The sequence below is a fragment of the Tasmannia lanceolata genome, unplaced genomic scaffold (genome assembly GCF_043159265.1).
Source record: "Tasmannia lanceolata isolate RefF3 unplaced genomic scaffold, GAP_Taslan_0.1 ptg000003l, whole genome shotgun sequence".
Lineage (NCBI taxonomy): Eukaryota > Viridiplantae > Streptophyta > Magnoliopsida > Canellales > Winteraceae > Tasmannia > Tasmannia lanceolata.
In genome coordinates this window covers 4,608,515-4,632,298 of record NW_027518680.1, presented here as the reverse complement: position 1 = coordinate 4,632,298, position 23,784 = coordinate 4,608,515, and the positions used below count along the sequence as shown (strand labels likewise).

General features: G+C 40.1%; 3 protein-coding genes and 1 long non-coding RNA gene across 4 annotated transcripts; 3 read left to right on the top strand and 1 right to left on the bottom strand.

Moving 5' to 3' along the window:
- Positions 1–1,120: 1,120 nt before the first annotated feature.
- LOC143848513 (uncharacterized) lies at positions 1,121–1,614 on the bottom strand. Its single transcript, XR_013235402.1, has 2 exons — positions 1,492–1,614; positions 1,121–1,361 (listed from the first exon to the last, which is right to left on the bottom strand). It is a non-coding gene; the product is annotated as an uncharacterized LOC143848513 (long non-coding RNA).
- A 492-nt stretch (positions 1,615–2,106) lies between these two features.
- On the top strand, positions 2,107–21,825 carry HSP70T-2 (heat-shock protein 70T-2). The gene is made up of 2 exons (XM_077370973.1): positions 2,107–2,215; positions 19,794–21,825. The coding sequence occupies exon 2, from the start codon at positions 19,796–19,798 to the stop codon at positions 21,512–21,514; it is 1,719 nt and encodes a 572-aa protein (XP_077227088.1). The 5' UTR covers positions 2,107–2,215; positions 19,794–19,795; the 3' UTR covers positions 21,515–21,825.
- On the top strand, positions 7,710–9,728 carry LOC143859405 (uncharacterized). Its single transcript, XM_077370124.1, has 6 exons — positions 7,710–7,777; positions 7,854–8,483; positions 8,573–8,725; positions 8,796–8,879; positions 8,963–9,064; positions 9,150–9,728. The coding sequence occupies exons 1-6, from the start codon at positions 7,775–7,777 to the stop codon at positions 9,726–9,728; spliced, it is 1,551 nt and encodes a 516-aa protein (XP_077226239.1). The 5' UTR covers positions 7,710–7,774.
- On the top strand, positions 10,105–10,836 carry LOC143860373 (putative ubiquitin-like-specific protease 1B). The gene is made up of 3 exons (XM_077370962.1): positions 10,105–10,416; positions 10,493–10,590; positions 10,674–10,836. Exons 1-3 carry the CDS (start codon positions 10,243–10,245, stop codon positions 10,822–10,824), a joined length of 423 nt encoding a protein of 140 aa, XP_077227077.1. The 5' UTR covers positions 10,105–10,242; the 3' UTR covers positions 10,825–10,836.
- Positions 21,826–23,784: the final 1,959 nt, after the last annotated feature.

The window sequence follows — 23,784 nt, the reverse complement described above, 5'->3', positions numbered from 1 at the left end:
AAACACCCTAAAAAACTCTAAAATTCCTTTCTTTCCACAGCACCCAAGCTAGAAGAGAAATATTCCACAATATTTTGCCTTTCTTTTTCCAAGGATTGCCGACCAACCCTCAATTAATCAAATAGGTTTTCCTGAAATACCCATGAAATACCAAACCTAGAAAGGATTTTTCCCCACACTTTCTTTGCAAGGCTACAATGAATGAAAATGGTTGACTAACTCCCCTGCCGCTATGCACAGGGCACAATGGAATCCCAAACCTAGAAAGGATCTTTGAATGCTCCTAAAAAAAGTGTGGCCCAGTGCACGAGACTCCCGCCATTGCGGGGTCTAGGACAGCTAGATGTAAGCAGAGAGGCTGTTTCCGTGACTCGAACCCGTGACCATCAGGTCACAATGGAGCAACCTTACTGTTGCGCCAAGGCTCCTAACTAGATCTAGATTCTAAACATGAGGTTCCATTCAGGCACCCAAAATTCTGCAAAATTCATAGTCTTAGAAAATAGAGAAATGAAGGAAATAACAAGGCAGAAAGTTCTACTAGAAATACTAGTACACGATACAGCTCTGCCACAGGATGGATATGTTGATCTAGAATATATCATCTACTGGGCAAAAAACTTGCAACATGAAATGATAGAAAAAAAATGTCGAGAATTTCAACTGCAACCTGCTAAGGATTTTAAAACTTACTCTGAATTACATTAGAAGAACTACAAACAGAATTCCACACAAGCACAGAATTCAGATTTCAAGAAGCAATAGAAGCTAAAGGGAAATGATATCATATTTTGATATTTTCACAAACCATCTTGTCTTCTAGCATCTAAAGAGCTGTCAAAAGGTTATTACATTTCCCAAAAAGCACTCACGAGCCAATTAAAAAAGAAAAGACAGCTGGGTTTGTGCAAATATCAAAATATGGTTGTGCTGATAACATTTCCCAACCTAAAGTATCATGAACTAAACACAAAATCCAGAACCAACGGAAACCATTCATCATACAGCTATGGGTTGGTTTTATAGGCTTTATTTATTTATTTTGTCTCAGATGAATAGATAAAACTTAAAAAGGGGCACTTCCCAATCAGCCTCAATAATTTGATAGAACAACGATCAATAGTCTAAAAAACCTCAAATTCAATTATCAGAGAACAAAGGTCTAGAGCCATTACTAAAACCAAGTAAGTACTAGAGAAACCATATCTCTAAATCACAGAGTTTCTAATAGTGATAATCCACACCAAATAACGAAACAAGAAAATGATTAACACACCCAACCGACTTCAAAAAGTCTACTTGGATCTTTGCCTCATCTTTCGGCGTTTTCTCTTCAAGCGCCTCATCCGCTTCTTCTTCCACTGAAAATCATTAAAAAAAGGCGAGAAAGAAAGGAATCGAAATCAAATCGTTATTCTAGGAAATTAGACTGGTATTTGAGAATGCCAAAATCGATATAAAAAGAAGAGCGGATGAGAAAAACTATCTCACCTTAGCTCGCATGGTGAAAAGCTGGAGATGAAAACCCTTTCTCGCCTCCTTCCTCCTGAAAAGAAAACCCTAGTTCTTTCGAATAACAAGATGTGTAGAGAGGTGATGAGTTTTTATACGGCGTGTGCACGTATATGCGAGTACGAGTAATTTTTAAAAAAGAAAATTGCCAGGGACATCGCAGAAGGCATTTCGCGCCTGGGCTGTTGCATGTGACTCAGATGAATTACTGAATAAGACAAAATATGAGCCTATGTGGCTGCTCTCACATGCAGTAGGTCAGGTGCGAAATGCCTTCTGCGATGGTCCCTAGCAAATCCCTTTAAAAATATATGGTGGGGCCCGATCTACGGAAGGTTAAAATGGCCTATTTAAGATGGGCCCAACTATAGTTTTCTAAAAATATTTGCTCAGTTTTTACACCATGTGTGCAAGTAGACCTGGCTAAAAGTGAGCCGGACCCACGGGTCCACCCGGCCCGCCAGTAATTTAAGGGCCCGGGTCACTAATTGAAATTTAACCGGGCCCGCCAGTACGGGTCCCGTCAAAACTGGGCCGGGCCAGGTGGACCCTTTTATAAAGAACAAGAAAAGGCTCTCATCTCTCTCGGATTCTCTAGAACTTCCCTCGTCTCTTCACTACTGCCTATTTAATCAGCAAGCAACGGAACTTTCCCACCCCAACGGAACTCAACTCCCCTCGTCTCTTGAATAAAAATTACTCTGTAAGGGGCCTTCTCTTTCCCCATTTCTCTACTCATTTTGTCTTCTTAGACAATCTTGCTTATTTTTTACTGTTTAGCTGGTGATAACTAATAAGTAATAACAGCTTTTCTCTACTGTTTTTCATTCTGTCTTCGTGGGTTCATTTTAATTTTCATCCTGCAATTTTTCTTACTTTCTTTCCATACCCATGAACTCAATCATCATTTCGAGAAGTGGGTGGGTCCTGGTTTGAAGGATAGCATCTGTTGTAATTTAGTACCTTAATCTTCTGTACTGTTGAATTATTTCTAAGAAAAACCAAGTTTGGGAAGTTTGAAGGATGTATTTGTTGAATGTTGATAGACTTAATTAGTGGCAGAGACAGCTGTTAGTGATTTTGCATTTTCAAAATCAGGTATATTACATGTTTTAGTGTTTTGGAAAATGTTTTATCAAAAGCGTTTGGGAAAAAGAAAATGTTTTCTTGAAAATATTTGCTTTTACAAAAGGATGTAGAAGTGTAGTTGAAAAAGATAGTTCCACATCGGATGAGAGAAAAGAAAGAGAAGGGCTTATAAAGCACTACCTTTTCTAACTCTTGTTGATTGCACATTGGGTTGAACCCATGGTTGGACCCGCGGGACGGTGCAACGCACCGTTCGCACACGCACACGTGCACGCGCGCGCGCGGCGTGGGCAATGGGCTATAGGGCGCATAGTGGCGCTTTATTGGCGCTTTTTTAGGCGCACTTTGCACTTCTGTAGAGGTGTTTTTCACACTGAAAAGACACCAGATGGTCTATAAAAATGTGCAAACTTCAGTCATTTCAGATAGAAATCGAATTGGCAATTCTGACTGATTTCACACTCTCTTCTACACTCCTACAAAAATCCCCAAGTTTTTCTACATACTGTTTTTCTTTTGTTTACTGTTCTAGATACTGTTTTTCTGCAGAAACAGAATCTAGAGATTTCTAAGGCTTGAAATTTCGGAAGGGCATTTCGGGTTTGATTCCGCTAGTGCTACGCGTCATCAAACATTAGTAGGGCTTCCCTACTAGGCTTCATTGTATCTTGGAGGCAATTCGCGGATCCCCTTTGCACACTACTAGTGGGGGCGAATCTTGTCTTAAGGAAAGTGATATCACGCCTTGAAGCAACAAGTTTCTGTTTTCTATCATCAACAGTACCCTCAATAAATTTCCAACAACAACTGCTATCTAGTATAGTGAGTGGAGAATCCTGATCAAATTTAAATGAAATTGGAAAATTTTAAATGTTATTTGTTGCTTTGATTAAGGTTTTCCAATGTTATGAAAATACGCCTCATGATGTTAGAACCAGTCTTATTTATTTAGATTGTCTTTCCTTATTTATGTTATTTCCATGTTATATTAGGCTTCCTTATTTTCTTTTCGTATTTTGCTTATTTATGTTTCTTATTTTGCATTCCTCAATTTCTATATAATGTAGATGCCATATGGCTATTCAACAAGGAATAATCACTATTAGTGCAGTTAGGACATTGGAGGTAGAGTTTGGAGGCCTGAGTTTCCTTGAATTAACTCATTGTTTTCCTCTTTCTATTTTTGTTTATAATTTTTTTGAACAACAAATATGAATTGAAAGGCATTTTTGATACATTGGCACTCTCCATTCAGATCTAGAATGCTCCATCGGATTTTGTTTCATCGGATTTAGTGGCTATGTCTGGGTCATGACCCAAAGTAATTTATGGTCATGTCCGAAAAAAATTCGAACCTTGGAATATGGATCCAATGATCGTTGTTCCGATCCAACTACTGTTCCCAAATCCTGTCCATTAATGATCGTTTGGCTCCATTGACACCCCTAATCTGGTGGTTGGAGTGTGAACAGATGTTTGCTTGTTAGCATAGGTTTAACATGTTGGTAGGTATCCATTAACTTTTTTGATTTCTTATTTGGTTCTGCCCAGAGCAAGCAATTCACTTGATAAGAGGCTCAATGAATTAGCGATTGAAAATCTTAACCCTTGAAAACCTGTGGCATTTGAGTTGTCCAGAATGTTGGTCAACCATGAACCACAATTCTTTAAATGCCATCTTCTTTTTTTGAAGAAAATATAAATTTTATTAATAAAAAAGGGAAATGATATCAGCACTACCATTTTTTTTAGAGAAAATGACCAAAAAAAAGGTCTTTATTATGATAATGACGTGTCCAGAGGGGAGATTTGAAAATGACTAATATTGAGTGATAGTGACTTGTTTGGGTGTTTTAAGACCAAAGTACCCCTCAGTTGAATTTATTTATTTACTTTGGGAATGAGTAAAAAGATATTTTGACAAAGATATTTTCACCTCTCTCTCTCTCTCTCTCTCTCTCTCTCTCTCTCTGTCGCAATCACCGGCCTCTCTCTCCGGCCTTTCTCTCTCTTTACTCTCTCTCTCTCCGGCACTCTCCGTCGACGGCACGGCACTCTCTCTCTCGACCTCTCGACGGCCCTCTCTCTCGACCTCTCGACGGCCCTCTCTCTCGACGGTACCCTCTCTCTCTCCGGCCCTCTTCGTCGACGGCACGGCACCCTCTCTCTCGACCTCTCGACGGCCCTCTCTCTCGACGGTACCCTCTCTCTCGACGGCCCTCTTCGTCGACGGCACGGCACCCTCTCTCTCGACCTCTCGACGGCCCTCTCTCTCAACGGCACCCTGTCGCTCTCCCTCTCTCATAGGTTGGTACTCTCTCCCTCTCAGTTTTTTTTTGGGATTTTAGGGTTTTGAAAAATTAGGGAAACCAAAAATTAGGATTTTAGGGAAACCAAATTTTTGGAAAACCAAATTTTTAGGATTTTAGGGAAACCAAAAATTAGGGGTTTTGAAAACAAAAATCAGTTTGAAAATCAGTTTTCTGAAAACCCCTAATTTTTTAGTAAACCTATGGTTTAAAGTCCTAAAGGTTGGTTTAAACCCCTAAGTTTTTACTAAATGTATGGTTTAAAGCCCTAAAGGTTGGTTTAAACCCCTAATGTGTTACTAAATCTATGGTTTAAAGCCCTAAAGGTTGGTTTAAACCCCTAATGTTTTACTAAATCTATGGTTTAAAGCCCTAAAGGTTGGTTTAAACCCCTAATTTTGTACTAAATCTTTGGTTTAAACCCCTAAATGTTCGTTTAAACCCCTAATGTTTTACTAAATTTATGGTTTAAAGCCTTAAAGGTTGGTTTAAACCCCTATTTTTTACTAAATGTATGGTTTAAAGCCCTAAAGGTTGGTTTAAACCCCTAATTTTTTACTAAATCTATGGTTTAAAGCCGTAAAGGTTGGTTTAAACCCCTAATTTTGTACTAAATCTATGGTTTAAAGCCCTAAAGGTTGGTTTAAACCCCTAATGTGTTACTAAATCTATGGTTTAAAGCCCTAAATATTGGTTTAAACCCCTAATGTGTTACTAAATCTATGGTTTAAAGTCCTAAAGGTTGGTTTAAACCCCTATTTTTTTCCTAAATGTATGGTTTAAAGCCCTAAAGGTTGGTTTAAACCCCTAATTTTTTACTAAATCTATGGTTTAAAGCCGTAAAGGTTGGTTTAAACCCCTAATTTTGTACTAAATCTATGGTTTAAAGCCCTAAAGGTTGGTTTAAACCCCTAATGTGTTACTAAATCTATGGTTTAAAGCCCTAAATATTGGTTTAAACCCCTAATGTGTTACTAAATCTATGGTTTAAAGTCCTAAAGGTTGGTTTAAACCCCTAAGTTTTTACTAAATGTATGGTTTAAAGCCGTAAAGGTTGGTTTAAACCCCTAATTTTTTACTAAATCTATGGTTTAAAGCCGTAAAGGTTGGTTTAAACCCCTAATTTTGTACTAAATCTATGGTTTAAAGCCCTAAAGGTTGGTTTAAACCCCTAATGTGTTACTAAATCTATGGTTTAAAGCCGTAAATGTTGGTTTAAACCCCTAATGTGTTACTAAATCTATGGTTTAAAGTCCTAAAGGTTGGTTTAAACCCCTAAGTTTTTACTAAATGTATGGTTTAAAGCCATAAAGGTTGGTTTAAACCCCTAATTATTTACTAAATCTTTGGTTTAAAGGCCTAAAGGTTTTTTTAAACCCCTAAATGTTCGTTTAAACCCCTAATGTTTTACTAAATTTATGGTTTAAAGCCTTAAAGGTTGGTTTAAACCCCTAAGTTTTTACTAAATGTATGGTTTAAAGCCGTAAAGGTTGGTTTAAACCCCTAATGTGTTACTAAATCTATGGTTTAAAGCCCTAAATGTTGGTTTAAACCCCTAATGTGTTACTAAATCTATGGTTTAAAGTCCTAAAGGTTGGTTTAAACCACTAAGTTTTTACTAAATGTATGGTTTAAAGCCGTAAAGGTTGGTTTAAACCCCTAATTATTTACTAAATCTTTTGTTTAAAGGCCTAAAGGTTGGTTTAAACCCCTAATTTTTTAGTAAATCTATGGTTTAAAGCCCTAAAGGTTGGTTTAAACCCCTAATGTATTACTAAATCTATGGTTTAAAGCCCTAAAGGTTGGTTTAAACCCCTAATGTTTTACTAAATCTATGGTTTAAAGCCCTAAAGGTTGGTTTAAACCCGTAATGTTTTACTAAATCTATGGTTTAAAGCCCTAAAGGTTGGTTTAAACCCCTAATGTTGTACTAAATCTTTGGTTTAAACCCCTAAATGTTGGTTTAAACCCCTAATGTTGTACTAAATCTTTGGTTTAAACCCCTAAATGTTCGTTTAAACCCCTAATATTTTACTAAATTTATTGTTTAAAGTCTTATAGGTTGGTTTAAACCCCTAATTGTTTACTAAATCTATGGTTTAAAGCCCTAAAGGTTGGTTTAAATCCCTAATTTTGTACTAAATCTATGGTTTAAAGCCCTAAAGGTTGGTTTAAACCCCTAATGTGTTACTAAATCTATGGTTTAAAGTCCTAAATGTTGGTTTAAACCCCTAAGTTTTTACTAAATGTATGGTTTAAAGCCCTAAAGGTTGCTTTAAACCCCTAATTATTTACTAAATCTTTGGTTTAAAGGCCTAAAGGTTGGTTTAAACCCCTAAGTTTTTACTAAATGTATGGTTTAAAGCCCTAATGTGTTACTAAATCTATGGTTTAAAGCCCTAAAGGTTGGTTTAAAGCCCTAATGTGTAACTAAATGTATGGTTTAAAGCCCTAAAGGTTGGTTTAAACCCCTAATGTGTTACTAAATCTATGGTTTAAAGCCCTAAAGGTTGGTTTAAACCCCTAATGTGTTACTAAATCTATGGTTTAAAGCCCTAAATGTTGGTTTAAACCCCTAATGTGTTACTAAATCTATGGTTTAAAGTCCTAAAGGTTGGTTTAAACCCCTAATGTATTACTAAATCTATGGTTTAAAGCCCTAAAGGTTGGTTTAAACCCCTAATGTTTTACTAAATCTATGGTTTAAAGCCCTAAAGGTTGGTTTAAACCCCTTAATATTTGAGAAATCAGTTGGTTTAAAGTAGTTGTTAACTTTTTTTCACCACATTCTGTTTCAACAGGTCGAAATCTGATTTAGTGGATTTGATTCCATCTTTTCCCCCTAGTGATCATCTCATCAAACCATGGTAATGCCTCCGTTATTCTTTTAGGCCTTGTATTTTTAAAAATGTTGTATATATCTAATAATGGTTTGTTTTGCAGGCGTCTTATGCTACGTCGAGATGCTGCCCCTCTAAGTTTGACGAATTCTTCAGGTCCCTTGACTTGAGGAAAGCACATACCGATATGCTAGAGCGCGGCCCATTTGGGGCCTTGCTTAATTTGGAAGGTCTGAAATTGCACAAGGCAATTTTGACCGTCCTCGTGCGATGTTGGATACCCAAGTCAAGGGCATTTCAAATAGGTGGCATATTACTCCCCTTTGAGGTAAGGGATTTAGCATTGGCATTGGGCCTAAGCTTGGTAGGAGATAGAATACGAATAGACTGGGATTCGACAGAGGAGGTCGAAGGTTGGAGGTTTTCCGGTGCTTGGGCGAGATTTAGTGAGATTGCAGATGTTATAAGGGCGGAGTCGAGATCGGATGAGATTGCATCCGTCCACGCAACAGTGAGACATTTGTTACTGCTTCTGTGCTGCTGTGTTCTTTTTGCCCGAGCTGACCCTGTGGATCACAGGACAAAATCCTGCCTCTTCCCTTACTTAGGAGCAGAGGCCGTGGGAAGAATTGCTTGGGCATACCCTGTGTACGACTTCCTGGTAGACTCATTGGATTCATATTCGAAAAACGGGAAGACAGGATATATCACCGGATGCGCTATTGTGCTACAGGTGAAGAGTACATATATTATATACATGATTACTCTTTTGTAAGTTTGGTTTTTTCTTCTCTAAAGGTTGACTGTCTGTCTTCATTCCAGGTGTGGCTCTTTGAGCATACTACCTTGTGGGCACCTTCAGCACCAGATGCACATCCACGCCTATTAAAGTGGATCACAGGGATCGATACAAGGCGGACTGACCATGCAGCCTTTATCAGACAGATCCGTGATGGGAGGCTAAAGAAGACCCAGGTAAGACCTAGAGCGTCTGTACTCCCCTAGTACTCACTTCTTGTAACCGAGATTAACTATTTGATTTCAGGTTGTGAGGTGCCTACTACCTCTTCCTCGAGAAGAGGGCCTGCTATCTTTCACGGCAGATGAGGCTGATACTGTGATGGGAGAGGTAACGAAAATGACTCTCTTTCTTGCATAGGGTCGTTATATTCAAGTTATCTAAATTTTCTGTATTGTTGATACATTTATAAGAAAGAAGCTTCTGCGACCGCCCCAACAGTTGAGGAATGCCTCCAAGACATTCGGATTTTAGAGGAAGAAACGATAGCGTCTCTGAGTGATATGTTACGTAAGGTACTGAATTTTAAGTCTATATTCAATTACTATATAGTACATTCTCTGAGTGATATGTTAATAATTTTCCATTTCCACTTTTCAGAGGAGCATACCTTTTAAGGGGAGGACAGGGAGAAAAAGACATGTTGATAGGGAAGTGAAGGAAGACCATGTGTCTATAAGCAAGGCTGATTTTGATTTGTTAGTGGAGAGGGTTAGAGACCTTGAAAGGAGGTCAGTACGACATGAAAATGAAATAGCCGAGCTTAAGAGGATCATTGCCTCGGGTGGAATGGAGGCCGAATCACAGGATGAAGGAAAGGGGGAGATGATGGAAGGGGATGACGGAGGGGTGGCCGAATCGCAGGATGAAGGAAAGGGGGAGATGATGGGACGGGATGACGGAGGGGTGGTAGTCATCCCCAGCCACGATTCGTTGGAGGAGGAAATAAAACGGAATGTCATTTCCATCCCCGACAGTCCACTGAAACCTGTGGCAAAAGTGATTTGGAGTATTGAGAGAGGAGTGAGGCTGCGTTTGAGGAAAACTAAACCCTCTAAACATACTACTACGCCGTATATGGCTTTCGGGACTAAGAAGGTCAATGATAAAGCATTGCTGGTGGCAGACCCGCAATGCCATCGGTTGCTCCCAAAGCTTCTTGCGCTTCTCCCAAGGTAAATTGGATTTAAGCCCTTTTCCAAAACTATCATTTGTAAATCCTAAACTATCTAGCCTTTGTAAATCCTAAACTATCAGGTGTTTTGCAGCGAACGAGTTATACAGGTCAACGACGACTTCCTGTGTGCTGAGGACTTGGTTATCCTTAACAACCCCAATGAGTGGTTAAGTTCTCCGGTAAATAATTTGGTTATTTATGCTAAAGCTGAATTCTTTCACCATCGATATTTGTCTCAAATCTCTATATGTTATTTTACGTAGATTATGAATGTATACGCCGAATATCTAAACGTTCGGGACGAAAATAAAAGAAAGCCTGCAGAAAGAGCCTGTGTGGCCATTACTACCTTCCTCTTTGTAAGAATAGATAGTTTTTCATTCCCAATCACAAGTTATTTTTTAGAGGTGGTTGTTCACAAGGTTTGAATTTGTTTTCGTCACTCCATTAACTTCTCTTGTATTATGTTTTTAGGATTGTCTAACTAACAAAGAGTACACTGGCGGAGATAGTCTTATGAAGTATGTGAAACGATTAAACGACTACCCGCCGGATACCCTAAAAAGAGTCTTATTCCCGCTGCATGTCCCTAACCATTGGATTCTCCTGGTCCTCGATATGGTGGATGAGAAGTTCTACATCTTCAACTCCTTGCGAGAGCAGATCTACTATAGAGATGTTCTACCATTGGTGAGTTCGCGTCCCACTTTCCTTCGTTATATTTCAATGTATATAAAATCCTTAGCTTGTATGGATTGTTTTATAGATACGATACCTTGAACGGCTATACATAAGTATGTGGGACTTCGATGTAAGCAAGTTTAGAGTGGTGGAAGTCGAGAAGAGGCCCTTACAACTCAACAGGTAATAAAGTTCACTTAAAATCAGTTTGGAAGTTTAAATTTATTGTGGAAGAGCGTGGTCGATGATGTGTTGTTGTTTTGCAGCAATGATTGCGGGCTGTTTGTGCTTAAGGAGATGGACTGCCTTGCACGTGACGTTCCGCCTGAGTTCAGTCAGGCAGATATAGCGCTGATGAGACGACAATTGTTTGAGGATTTCTTAGAAGGCCGGTGTGGCACGGTTCTGAACTTGTAGGAGTTCATGAACAGGCAGGCTTGGCAAGGTTGAATTCCATTTGAAATGTAGGTTTGTAAGAAAAAATTCCTTGTAATGTTTATATGTGGGTAAAGGCTCGGAAGAATTCGAAATCGTTTTTGATATCAACATTGTATTTGGTTTGTCTTTTTCTACCAACCAGCAGAAAATGCTGTTGTAAATAAGATAGGCTGTACACGGATATGTAAGTGGTACACATTCCAACACGAAAACATGTCATCTCTGTTGTTCTATATGTGGATCTTATCAAATACATGGATGATGGTTTTTACTCTATAAATTTGTTTTAGATTTTGAGATCCAATGTAGGCCGAAAGTTGATTACTTCAGTCGGTAATAAATTTGTGACCAATAATCAGTTTTGATCCCAGAATTCCGTGGCCAAAAAAAAATTCGTCGGAACCTTACTGCGGAATTCCGAAAAATGATTCGGAATTCCGACTTCGGAATTCCGAATTATTTCTCGGAATTCCGCAGTACCCATATCCCAAACGTCGACATTCGAGTTGCGTACTGCGGAATTCCGCGCTATTTTTCTCGGAATTCCGCACTAGCCGAAATGACAAAAAAATGTCGCGGAATTCCGCATGTTTTTTTCGGAATTCCGAGTTTCGGAACAGGCGCGCATAAAGAGTGGACCGACTCGTTTTTCTCATTTTTGTTTCTCCCTTTTTCTCCTCCATCTCATTTTGTTTTTTATTTTTTTTCCCCTAAATCCACCATCCATACTCCCTCCATCCTCGATCCTCTTCTTCCTTACGAAACCCTACATTCCTCTCATAAACCCTACCCACACCATTTTTCTTGAAACCCTTTCCTCTTTCTCTCATTTTTCCATCTTTTAGGTGTCCCTTCCTCTTCTTTTCCCCAATCTCTCCTCTCCATCCTACATGCAACCCGTTTTTCTTCCTTCTCCCCCCTTCTTTCGTCATATTCTTCCATTTAGGGCTTCAAATCCCTCTTTTTCTCTCTTTTCTTTCCTTCTCTTCAAACCCTAATTTTCCAACCATGCCTAGAACGAAAAATCCTAAGTTTGGCCGTTCCTCCGGCGGCCGAGACGATGAAGGACCATCAAGAAAGAGAGCCAAGGCTAAAGCTCCGCTTCGGGAAACTGAGTTTATTTCCGATTCATACTTCTCCTCCGCCCAAGCCAAGAAGACATGGCCAAAACTGGCTAATCGGGGCATCCTCACCGGCCGATTCATTGAGCCCGACGTTCTCCACCATTTCGACCTTCAAGCGCGATTTGATGCCGTTGGGTGGACCCAATTTCTTCATCTCAACGAGCTTGTCTACCCTCGGTTAGTTCGTCTTTTCTATACCAATCTCACTATCACTCCCTCTTACTTCGGAATTGAATCTCGTGTCAAGAACACCCCCATCAAACTCAATATTCATCAACTTGCTGAGATTCTCGCAATTAGTTCCGACGGCTTTGACCATTACTTTTGGCCAAGCAATGGAATCCATTCCCTCCCAGATCTTGATCACGACACTGTGTTTGGCCGAATTACGAAGCACTATCGGCCCAACATGCTTGTGCAAACTTCTCACCTCATACCCGTGGCCAAAATGCTTCATAACTTCATGTTCAACAACTTCACCCCATGCGGTGGCATGACCGATGCCATCCGACCCCTTGAGGCATACATCATATATTGCATCCTTGAGGGTCGCCGGCTTTGTCTACCATACATCATCTTTCGCTTCATGTTCCAGACTCTTTCTCGACATCGCGCCTCATTGCCGTATGGCATGCTCCTTACCTGTGTATTTCGCCACTTCGGTATCACTCTGGAGAGTGAGGCAACCGACACTCCCACCGCTCCTTTTGATGATCGGACCTTCCGGCGCATGGCACTTGCGAATCAAGAAGTTGCCGTTGACCCTGATGAAGAAGTTGCCGTAGACCCTGATGAAGAAGAAGACGAGGACGCTCCGGACACTGAGGCCCCTGCGGCGCCCTATGCCTCTTCGGATTTGTCTCAGGGTTTCGCAGCCATGCAGGAGGCCCTTGAGCGATCTATGACCACACAGTTTGAGCGGCTCACTACCCATGTTGACACAGAGATGTCTACGCGTTTCCAATCGCTCTCGACTCACGTTGACGCCCAGTTCTCTACCCTTTATCAGTACCTCACCGGTGGTCCGTCGAGTAAGCACCCGGGCAATTCCTCTTCTTATCCGCCACCACCTCCTCCAGACCAGTAGATGGATGCAGTTATTTGCTGATGGCTCAATTTTTTTGGTCCGACTCCTTTGCTATATTGTGAGTCTCTTTCTGGATGTTTTGGGTAGCTTTATATTTCTACAGCTGCTATATGATGGTTGGATATTTTTGGAGCTTTATATTTCTACAGCTGCTATATGATGGTTGGATATTTTTGGAGCTTTATATAGCTTTATACTTTTTGACAGTGAGTGTGCTTGATCAAGGATACCCATTTTAGGCAGAACAAAACTTGCATTCATAATTGCCCCCATTTGCAAATGGCATGAAAGTAGCATCTAAAATTAAACCTGTGTTGCAAACTTCATTAATCAACCATTTTGTACGTACAAATTGAAGGCTGTACATTATAGGGTATCAAACAGTAAAATTTCTCAAAAATAGACTACACATAATTCTAGGCCATTCCCATATAACTTCATAATCTTCAGATGAATCCAAACTTCTGAATTGCGCAGTGCTTCATTGGTCCTTAGACCAGAAGTTTTCGATAAAGCATTAGATGACGACCCTCCAAACAGTTTCTATCAACGAAATCCAAGTCCCTTCAATTCAAATGATCCGAAAAATAGAACAAAAGAATCCTACTTAAAAGAACGGAGGCGGGCGGGATAGGACGGGCCTGCAATCAAATTTAGTAGAATAGTTTCAAGATGGGGCACGGATTGTATTGAGGATCATAATATAAGAGTAAACAGAAGTTCAAAAATTACATACCAATTTTCCATTGCTGCGGAAGGCCCGATTGTGACCACGTTTGGTTGAGGAGTTACGATGGGCGGATTCTTGCACGATCTCTTATTATGTCCAAGTTGACGGCAAATACCGCACTTATGGTGCACTCCTCTTTGCATCCCTCTCTCCGTTCTCACTTTTTTCGGTCGGCCTGGCTGTCGTCTTGATTTTGGCGGCAATACCAACGGCAAAGGATGGGTACACTCCGGCCATTGCGATCGGTCTAACGTGGGATAAATTGCTCCATCGTAAGTCCTCCGATACGTATCGGCATGATACCATTCCCCGCAGTAACTGTATGGGTCTCGTTGGTCCAGTCCCATGGCTGCTATTGCATGGGAGCACGGCATTCCCATCGTTTGAAACAAACGACACGTACATGTTTTCTTTTCTAAGTCCACCTCATCAACGTGGTACTTGGACTTCACCTCATATACGGTCCAACCACACTGGTGCGCCATATAAGCACCTGCTAGAATACATTGTTCGGCCAACCAGTCTTCCGCGTTTGGGGTCAAACGAGTCGTCCACTTCGTACCTGCCTTCTGACGGTACTGAAAGAAGTCAGATAGTTTCCATCTTGTCTGTTCCACAAGTGCTGCAATAGGCAGCTCCCTTGCGCCCTTTAAAAGTGCATTGAAGCTCTCAGCCGCGTTAGTTGTCAGCACGTTATATCTACAACCTTCAAAATAAGAGCTGGCCCAATTTTGTTTAGGAATCTCCGATATCCATTTCTCTGCACTTTTACTCATGGTTTTAATACTCTCCATCGCATCCTTAAAAACACCCTCCCTTAGGGAATATGCAGCATTCATAAAAAGTTTCCGCAGATCTTCACTCTTAAATTTTCCATGGAAGTTGGCACTGAGGTGGTGGATGCAATAGAAATGGTACGACCCTGGGAGAGCTTCCGCTACGGCTCTAGGCAACCCCTTCATCCGGTCAGACCCAATCGTGATGACATCTCGTCCTGCCGAAATGAAATTCTGACGGATCAAATGCAAAAACCATACCCAGCTTTCATACGTCTCGGCCTCGACTACTGCAAGTGCCAGCGGGAATAACCCATTGTTGCCATCTATCGCAGTTGCGGCTAGTAGAGTCCCCATGTACTTCCCCCGCAGATGGGTCCCATCAATTAGGGCGAGGGGCCTAACTGTTCGATTGAACGCACTAATGCTAGGGCCAAATGACCAAAAGAAACGCCCAAATGTATCATCCCCTCTTGGCCGCAGGTCTCGAGTTCGGCACAACTGCACTACTGTGCCAGGATTCCTTCTTACCAACTCATCAGCATATGCAGGCAGGATGCGATATGACGCTTCGGCATTCCCACACATAATTTCCTGTATGATCATCTTTGCCATGTGGGCTTTTCGATACGACATTGTTATACTCCAGTGGGCCTTGATGTACCGTCTTATCATAGGAGCCCTAACATCTTCTGGGCTTTCGAATAAGGCTAGAGAGCACTCAGCAGCCCACTTTGCTGTGGCCATGGGATGATCGTTCCCTTTCATTGTGCTTGAGCATGTGTGCTGAGGGATAAATGTTTTTACCTTAACATAATATGTATAAGTGGTCCCTGTGATACGCCATGGGCATGTACGATCCTTGCATCTAACGCCGTACTTTGTGGGATTTGTCTCTTGTGGGACAAACACAAACCGATGCCGGATTGCGTACTCTGTGACTTTCTTCTGAAAGACTTTAAGATTTGGGAAGATTGCCCCGACCGTGAAATCCTCAGGTCCCACGATCACATTTACTTCATCACCCCCTACAACCATTTCATCCGCTTCCATCGGCTGCCTTATATTGGTATTTCCCAAAGCATCGCCTACATAATTACTAGGTTCATCCTCCTCCTCATGACCCAATTCATCATCGTGACCGAAGTCCTCTTCATCATAACGGAATTCCTCTTCATCATAACCGAAGTCGTCTTCATCATAACCGAAGTCCTCTTCATCGTCGTCATTACTGCCATCGTTCGGTCGAACCAAATCAATATCATGAATATCACCTCCAAAATCCCTACAGAAGTCCCAATCGTTTATGCCTGGTTGGCTTTTCTCAAAGTCGGTCTCAATCGCGCCGGTCTCATTCAAAGTGGGATCTTCAAAATCCTGATTCAAGTCCACTTCATACCTGCAGATCGGTAGCCAATTAAAGTTAAAGTAATTGATGATCCAATGAAAGGAATGAATATTAATCGCACCCAACGTTCAATACTATAATTTACCGATGTATGGTATGAATACCGCCAAGCGTTCTTTTCTCTTTTCGACCAACGGCCGTTACAATCGGTGATGCAGAAACCACGGGGACAGTACTAATATTCGGCCTCGAAGCCTCTGCAAATGAGGAAGGAATCGTAGGCTCCGGAGAATTGTTCCCTCCGAATCTGAACTCTTTAGTTACATATAGGCTCACAGTGTTAATGACCGTACTATCAAAGAGCATCATTACTAGATCAAGGTTGTTGTCATCTCGAATATCATATAAGATGATATGAGATGAGTCGAAAACATATCGACACTTTATAAATAGAGAAACGTCACTTCTATTGGTCCCAATTTTCCTATGAATTAGATTCTCAAAATCTCTATATTTTGCTCTCCGACCAACAATAAGAGGCAACATCTTGCCGCCCACGTATTCAAATGATAGCACATCCTTTAGAGTGCCGTCGATGTGTAAGACAAAAGAAGCCCTTCGTTCCTCTCTCCTGTAAAGACAAAATTAAACACTTATTAGAAGTTGTTTAATGCAATTTAAATGTGCTAAAAATGGAAATAGAGGAGAATGGAAAGGGAACTACATACCTTTTCATGGAAGGGAGGTTAGTATTGGTGCAATGCAATAGAATGATACTTTGGAGTGAACCAGTCGAATGGTGGTTTATGCCCCTACAAAGGAAGCAATGGAATGGGGTGTAAACAAATAATGTGTGAGGAATTATTGATTTAAACCATTCATATTTGAAAAATGAGGGGTTTTCTCAACTGAGTTCTAAATTATTAGGCGTGTAAACCAATGATATCCCACACATTATTGGTTTAAACAATTGATTGTTCAAACTTTAGGGTTGTAAACCAATAATCTGTGAGAAATTATTGATTTAAACCATTGATATTTGAAAATTTAGAGGTTTTCTCAACTGAGTTATAAAATATTAATGGTTTAAACGAATGATATCTCACACATTATTGGTTTAAACAATTGATTGTTCAAATTTTAGGGTTGTAAACCAACAATCTGTGAGAAATTATTGATTTAAACCATTGATATTTGAAAATTTAGAGGTTTTCTCAACTGTGTTATAAAATATTAGTGGTTTAAACCAATGATATCTCACACATTATTGGTTTAAACAATTGATTGTTCAAACTTTAGGGTTGTAAAGCAATAATCTGTGAGAAATTATTGATTTAAACCATTGATATTTGAAAATTTAGAGGTTTTCTCAACTGTGTTATAAAATATTAGTGGTTTAAACCAATGATATCTCACACATTATTGGTTTAAACAATTGATTGTTCAAATAATCTGTGACAAATTATTTCAAAAATTAGCTGTTTTCTCAACTGAGTTGTAAAATATTAGGTGTTTAAACCAATGATATCTCAACTTTTTACAAACTGTAGGTTTAAACCATTGATTTTGCAGAAATTACGAATTTTCCAATTGATTTTCTACAAAATTGTGGTTTAAACCATGCAGATTATGGGTTTCAAAATATACTTCTGACAAACTATTGCTTTAAACCATCTCTTAAACCATTGATCTTTGAAAAATGAGAAAATATATTAAGGGTTTTAAAAAACGATTTTTCACAAATATTGATTTAAACCATTTTTTCCAAAACTCTATTGGGTTTTACCTATTGATCTTTGACAAAAGAGAAGGAGAAAGTCACGGTGAGGCCATTTCCGAAAAAAAAAAACCCATCTCAAAAAAATAAACTCACAGTCAGAGGGGTACCAGCCTCTTTTGTGCCGGTGGCGGGGAGAGAGAGGACCGGCGAGAGAGGTAGAGAAGACCGGCGAGAAGACCGCCGGAGAAGACCGCCGGAGAGGGAGAGAGAGGTGGGTGGGTAAAGTGCTTTGCTTTTCTGAAATTGTAATTTTCAACAGCTGAAAGTAATCATCATAGTTCTCAGTTGATTTGATAGGGGAGAGAGAGGGAGAGAGAGAGAGGGAGAGGGAGAGAGAAGAAAAACGTATGTAAGGAAGGGTATTCTCGTCAAAGTCACTCAATATTAGTCATTTTCAAATCTCCCCTCTGGACACGTCATTATCATAATAAAGGCCTTTTTTTTGGTCATTTTCTCTTTTTTTTATATTTCCTCTAAAGCATCTTGTCTTTTGGTATTTAAAGAGCTATCAAAAGGTTATTACAGTTCCCAAAACACTTATACAAGCCTATTAAACAAGAAAAGACGAGCTGTGACCGCGCAACTATTAAAACATGTTTGTGCTGATATCATTTCCCTAAAAAATCACAGAAGCACATCATTTGCGGATGTTGCCAATGTATAAAACAGATCTATCAACACCACTTTTGGCAAGCCTATTGACCAACTCATCACTCCTAAGAGGAATATCTCTTATCTCTGCATCTCTCAACAATTTTGTCAATATACGAATCAAACCTCCATGGGCTCCTGCTATTTCTTTTAGCCCAAGAAATGATTTTCACTGAGCCACCTTTGACCATGAAAGTTTAGCTTTTTAAAACCATATCATGAGGTTTCCATCTTGCATCAATCTTCCTACTTGAGATTTTGTTCAAGATGTTTTCCTTCTAATTTATTACTATATCTGTCATAGATCTACGCCAGAAATCCTTACAGCTTTGGATACATTCTATCAACTTCATCGCAATCTTCATTAGTGAATAAGATTAGAGCATGCTTTTGTCCTCAAACGCACTACTATTTCTTTTTTTAAAGAAGACCATTGGACATTATGAAACGGGATTTTAGATGCCACAATTGAGATCTTCATTGATATGATTTTAAGTGGTTCATGACATAAAAGTTGATGATAGGAGAGTTAATCTGTTAAGAAGTCATTTTTGCACAAAACCAATTGTAGAACTATTATAGAACGACTATTCAACTTTGCATATGCAAAACAGGGGGTGGGTTCCTTTAGGGTGTCATTTTGATGATGTGAAAAGATGAAGAATGACTATTCAACTTTGCATATGCAAAACAGGGGGTGGGTTCCTTTAAGGTGTCATTTTGATGATGTGAAAAGACGAAGGTTGCTATTTTTTCTCAGGAGCTTATGCATTAAGCATCAGATCACCATGTGGATATAGTATTCGAGCTAACATTGGATTCAACCACTCTCAACTTGAAGGCGGGTATCATCGGTGACTCTGGGTCAGGGACGCTTTATTAAATCTCATAGTGTTTCTTCTTCCAAGATAACCAAAGATTTTTACAAGCTTTTGGTTGGGCGATACACTCTTTGCTACATGTGCATGTGCAGCTTACACTGCCCCACTCCTCTTTCAATGTCCATTGCTTTAGGCATACACACCTTAGAGTGTTTTCCATCTGTCTTGTGCTCCATCACCTTCAGGCGCATGGTTTTGACTGTATTTTTCATTGCCCATCCATCCTTGAGTATAGATATATGCTTTTGTTAAGGCTTCATGTATATAGCTTAGTTGAATCACTAGCTTGAGCCTTGTGAAGAGGTATTGATCTCCCATCAGTTTTGTCATGATTTATTGCCAGCTACAAATAGTGACGACCTGTAGGTGGGACTACTATATATATTTCGAATCCTGAATGAGATCCAAAAATCTTTATTGCTCAATATAAATTGACGACGTCGCTCAATACTCCAGTTCTGAATTGGGATTTAGCAATTGTTGGTTGTTCTTGTTTTTTATGAGACTTAGGGAAGACCGATAAAAAAACAATGAAGCACTTCTCAATGTCTAATAATGTTCCGTTCTACAGGAATGGCTGAGCCTATCTACACTGTTGCATCTGATAGCGAAACCACCGGCGATGACAAACAATTGCCTACATTCCCTAAGCCTGCTCTTGGAATTGATATTGGAACTTCTCAATGCAGTGTGGCATTATGGAATGGTTCATGTGTGGAACTGCTTAAAAATACCAGAAACCAAAAGCTGATGCGCTCGTATGTCACTTTTAAAGATGAAGTCCCTTCAGGAGGGGTAAGCGAAGTTGGCCATGACGAACTCGAAATATTCTCGGGACGTGCAATCTTCAACATGAAACGCTTAGTTGGTAGAATGGATACAGACCCAGTAATCCATGCCAGCAAGACACTTCCCTTTTTGGTACAAACTTTGGGTATCGGCGTTCGGCCATTTATTGCAGCCTTAGTGAACAATGTTTGGAGATCGACCACACCCGAAGAAGTTCTTGCAGTGTTTCTTGTGGAATTAAGAGCCATGGCTGAGGTTCAGTTGAAACAAGCAGTACATAATGTAGTTCTTACTATTCCAGTCTCATTTAGTCGGTTTCAACAGACCAGAATTGAGCGAGTCTGTGCCATGGCTGGGCTACATATCCTTAGGCTAATGCCAGAACCAACGGCTGTGGCGCTTCTATATGCTCAGCAGCAACAACAGACCATACATGAGAATATGGGGAGCGGATTTGAGAAGGTCGCCCTTATTTTTAACATGGGTGCAGGGTATTGTGATGTTGCTTTAACTGCTACAGCTGGAGGAGTTTCACAAATCAAAGCATTATCTGGTAGGGCCATTGGGGGAGAGGATTTACTCCAAAATGTCATGCATTATATCATGCCAAATTTGGACGGAATTTCTTCCAGTCATGGAATTAGTGAGATTAAATTAATGTGCTTGCTGAGGATTGCATCCCAAGATGCAATTCACACTCTCTCCTCCCAAACTAGTGCTTTAATAAATGTCGATTTGGGCAATGGGTCTAAAATATCAAAACCCTTGACTCGAGAAATTTTTGAGGAGATGAACAGTGAGGTGTTTGAGAAATGCGAGAGTCTGATAACACAGTGTTTGTACGATGCGAAAATTGTTGCTGAAGACGTAAGTGATGTCATACTTGTTGGGGGATGTTCAAACATTCCGAAGATAAGAAGCCTGGTTCTAGGGTTGTGTAAAAAAGAGGTTCCATACAAGGGGATGAACCCATTAGAAGCAGCGGTATGTGGTGCTGCATTGGAAGGAGCTGTGGCTTCGGGAATTACAGATCCTTTGGGGAGTTTGGACTTGCTAACCATTCAAGCCACTCCTTTGAGCCTTGGAATTCGAGCTGATGGAGAAGGTTTTATACCGATCATACACAGGAACACAACAATACCTGCGAGAAAAGACATGCTTTTCACGACTGCACATGATAATCAGACAGAGGCACTGATTGTTGTATATGAAGGGGAAGGGAGGCAGGTGGAGGAGAACCATCTGTTAGGCTACTTTAAGATCGTCGGGATTCCACCAGCACCGAAAGGTTCTCAAGAGATTAGTGTATGTATGGATATTGATGCTTCGAATGTGCTGAGAGTGTTGGCTGGCGTTGTTTCGTCTGGCACCCAAGTTCCTGTGGGTCCTTTTATTGAAGTAAGGATGCCAACTGTGGATGACGGACATGGCTGGTGCACTCAAGCTCTGCTTAAAATGTATGGTTCAACTCTGGACTTGGCAACTGTACCAAAGAAGATGTAATGATCTGGTACGCTTCTTTTGTCCATTTTCTTACATAGTTATGTTTCCCTTTTCACGGGGGACTAAAAAGTGTGGTTGCACAATTAAGTTCTCCTAGAACACTTTGTAACAAACACTCCATCTGTAGTGGCCATGCTGTTTGTTTGTCTTGTTAGCTGTGGAATGTGATTTCTTTTCTAATAATATGACCTTTAGCTAATAAATCTTCATGGCAAATACTCGCACTGGATTCAAGCTCAAAGAAAGTAGCTCTGTTTTGTATCACCTTTACCTTTGATAGAATGTATAAATGGGTTGTGTTTGATATTCAATGTCAAATACTCAATTTTTGTTATGGTTCTTTAGCAGCAGATGGGAAGCTCTTCATTATATGTTACTTCTAAACTGATCAAGCTTTATCACGTTATTGGGGGATTATTTTGGCATTTTTATATGGGTGCAACTGGGGTCGGGTTCAACCCGAAAAAATCAGGTTGGGTTGTGTTTGAGTTGGGTCGGGTTCGGGTTGAGAAAGTTGAACCCGAGTCGGGTATGGGTTGACCCAACCCGCATCAAAACTCGACATTTTTTTATTTTTTTACCATTTTTCTGTTTTGTTTTTTTAGAACATAAAAACCTAAAGGGGATAGATATCACCATAACCTGGCCAACCCGATCCAACCCGACCCGAATTGGGAAATTGGGTCGGGGTCGGGTTAGCCTTCATCGTGTTGGGAGTTGGGTGCAGGTTGACGGTTAATAGTTTCGGGTTGGCTTCAAGCCAAGCCGACCCGACCCAAGTTGCACCCCTACATTTTTACCAAGTATTTATATATTTTTTTCAGAGAATTTCACTATATGAAAGAGTAGGGATGTCAAATATCTCAATTCGTATCGGATCCACATATCAGTGTCACGATTCATTCGAATCCTAACTCTATTGGGTCCTACTCAGTCAGATTCACAGATCCTAGTTCCTGTATTTATGTCACAGTCTCACTAAGAATTAGAGCATCCGTCAGAGTGTCCTAGGTCCCACATCTTGTTGATGATTCATATTTGAACCAACAAAAAACCACAAGTATGACTAATCAGAGACTGGACTGTTAGGGAAAAGGAGTTGGTAGTAAATGATTTTTATGCTTAAGACAAAGTTTAAGTCACTCAAATTTTGCAGCTCTTTCATAAGTAAATATAGTTGTCTAATTTGCAGCTCAATTGGGTTCATGATTGAACTCGATGTAGACAATCGTAAGGGGCCCCATTCACTGTGTTGGGCTTAGTTATTCCATCTAGATATCTTTTGTACACAAATAGCGGCCTGCATGAACTAGTCACTCTTGCTTTGGAAGGGCTAGGTGTTATTGGTGAAGCCTGATCTCAGTCTAATCTGGAAAGTTTTGTACTTTCATGAATTAGGGTTTTTCCCATTATTGTAACGCGTCTCTAAACGCCATATAAAAGGGTGTGATATCAGTAGCCGCCCTAGAGAGTTATGAGGGTTTTGTAATCTCTTCTTCAGAATAGTGGAATCGTTGGCTTGTCGCTCTGCCGTGGACATAGCCCATACCATACTGGTTGGGTGAACCACGTAAATCTGGGTGTTCTGTGTGTGATTTTTCGTTTATCTTTTGCAAATCGCTATTCTGATGCGTTGTTAATTCCCAAAACTAGGCTTTAACTCACTTGGATAAAATGCAAATTAGGAACTGCAGAAAGATGATTGATCATCATAAAATTTGATATTCCATCTAGATGTCTTTTGTAGACAAATAGCGGTCTGCATGGAGTAGTCACTCTTACTTTGTGACAGTAGCCAACCAATACTACCAATGGTTTTTGTATATAGGCACTTCACCCCTGTAGTTTGCCTTCTTGCAAAAAAAAAAAAAAAAACACCTCTACTAGCAGTTTTGCATTGCGTATAGATGTCTATTGTTTGTGTGTAGTTTTCAAATATGCAGCTGCTATTAAAAAGCTTAAGCAATGGTAACAACACAGTCGTTTGTGACGGAAAAAGTTAAAAATACCCTTGGATTTGTGAAGAGGCTAAAATGGCTTAAGCTTAAGCAATGCTAAAAGGTGAGCAGAAGCTCTAAGCAGGTTTCTTATGACAAAAATAATAAAAATAAACCTCTAGGATCTCTAGATCGCACATTGAGCCGTACATTAGAAACCATGGCTCTTTTTTCTGTTCAGCATAATGCAAAAGGGCAGATTCAGGCAAGACATCTCCTAAGAAATTGTTATTCAAGTCTTTATGAGAGAGAGGGACATCATGCTGTTCAATT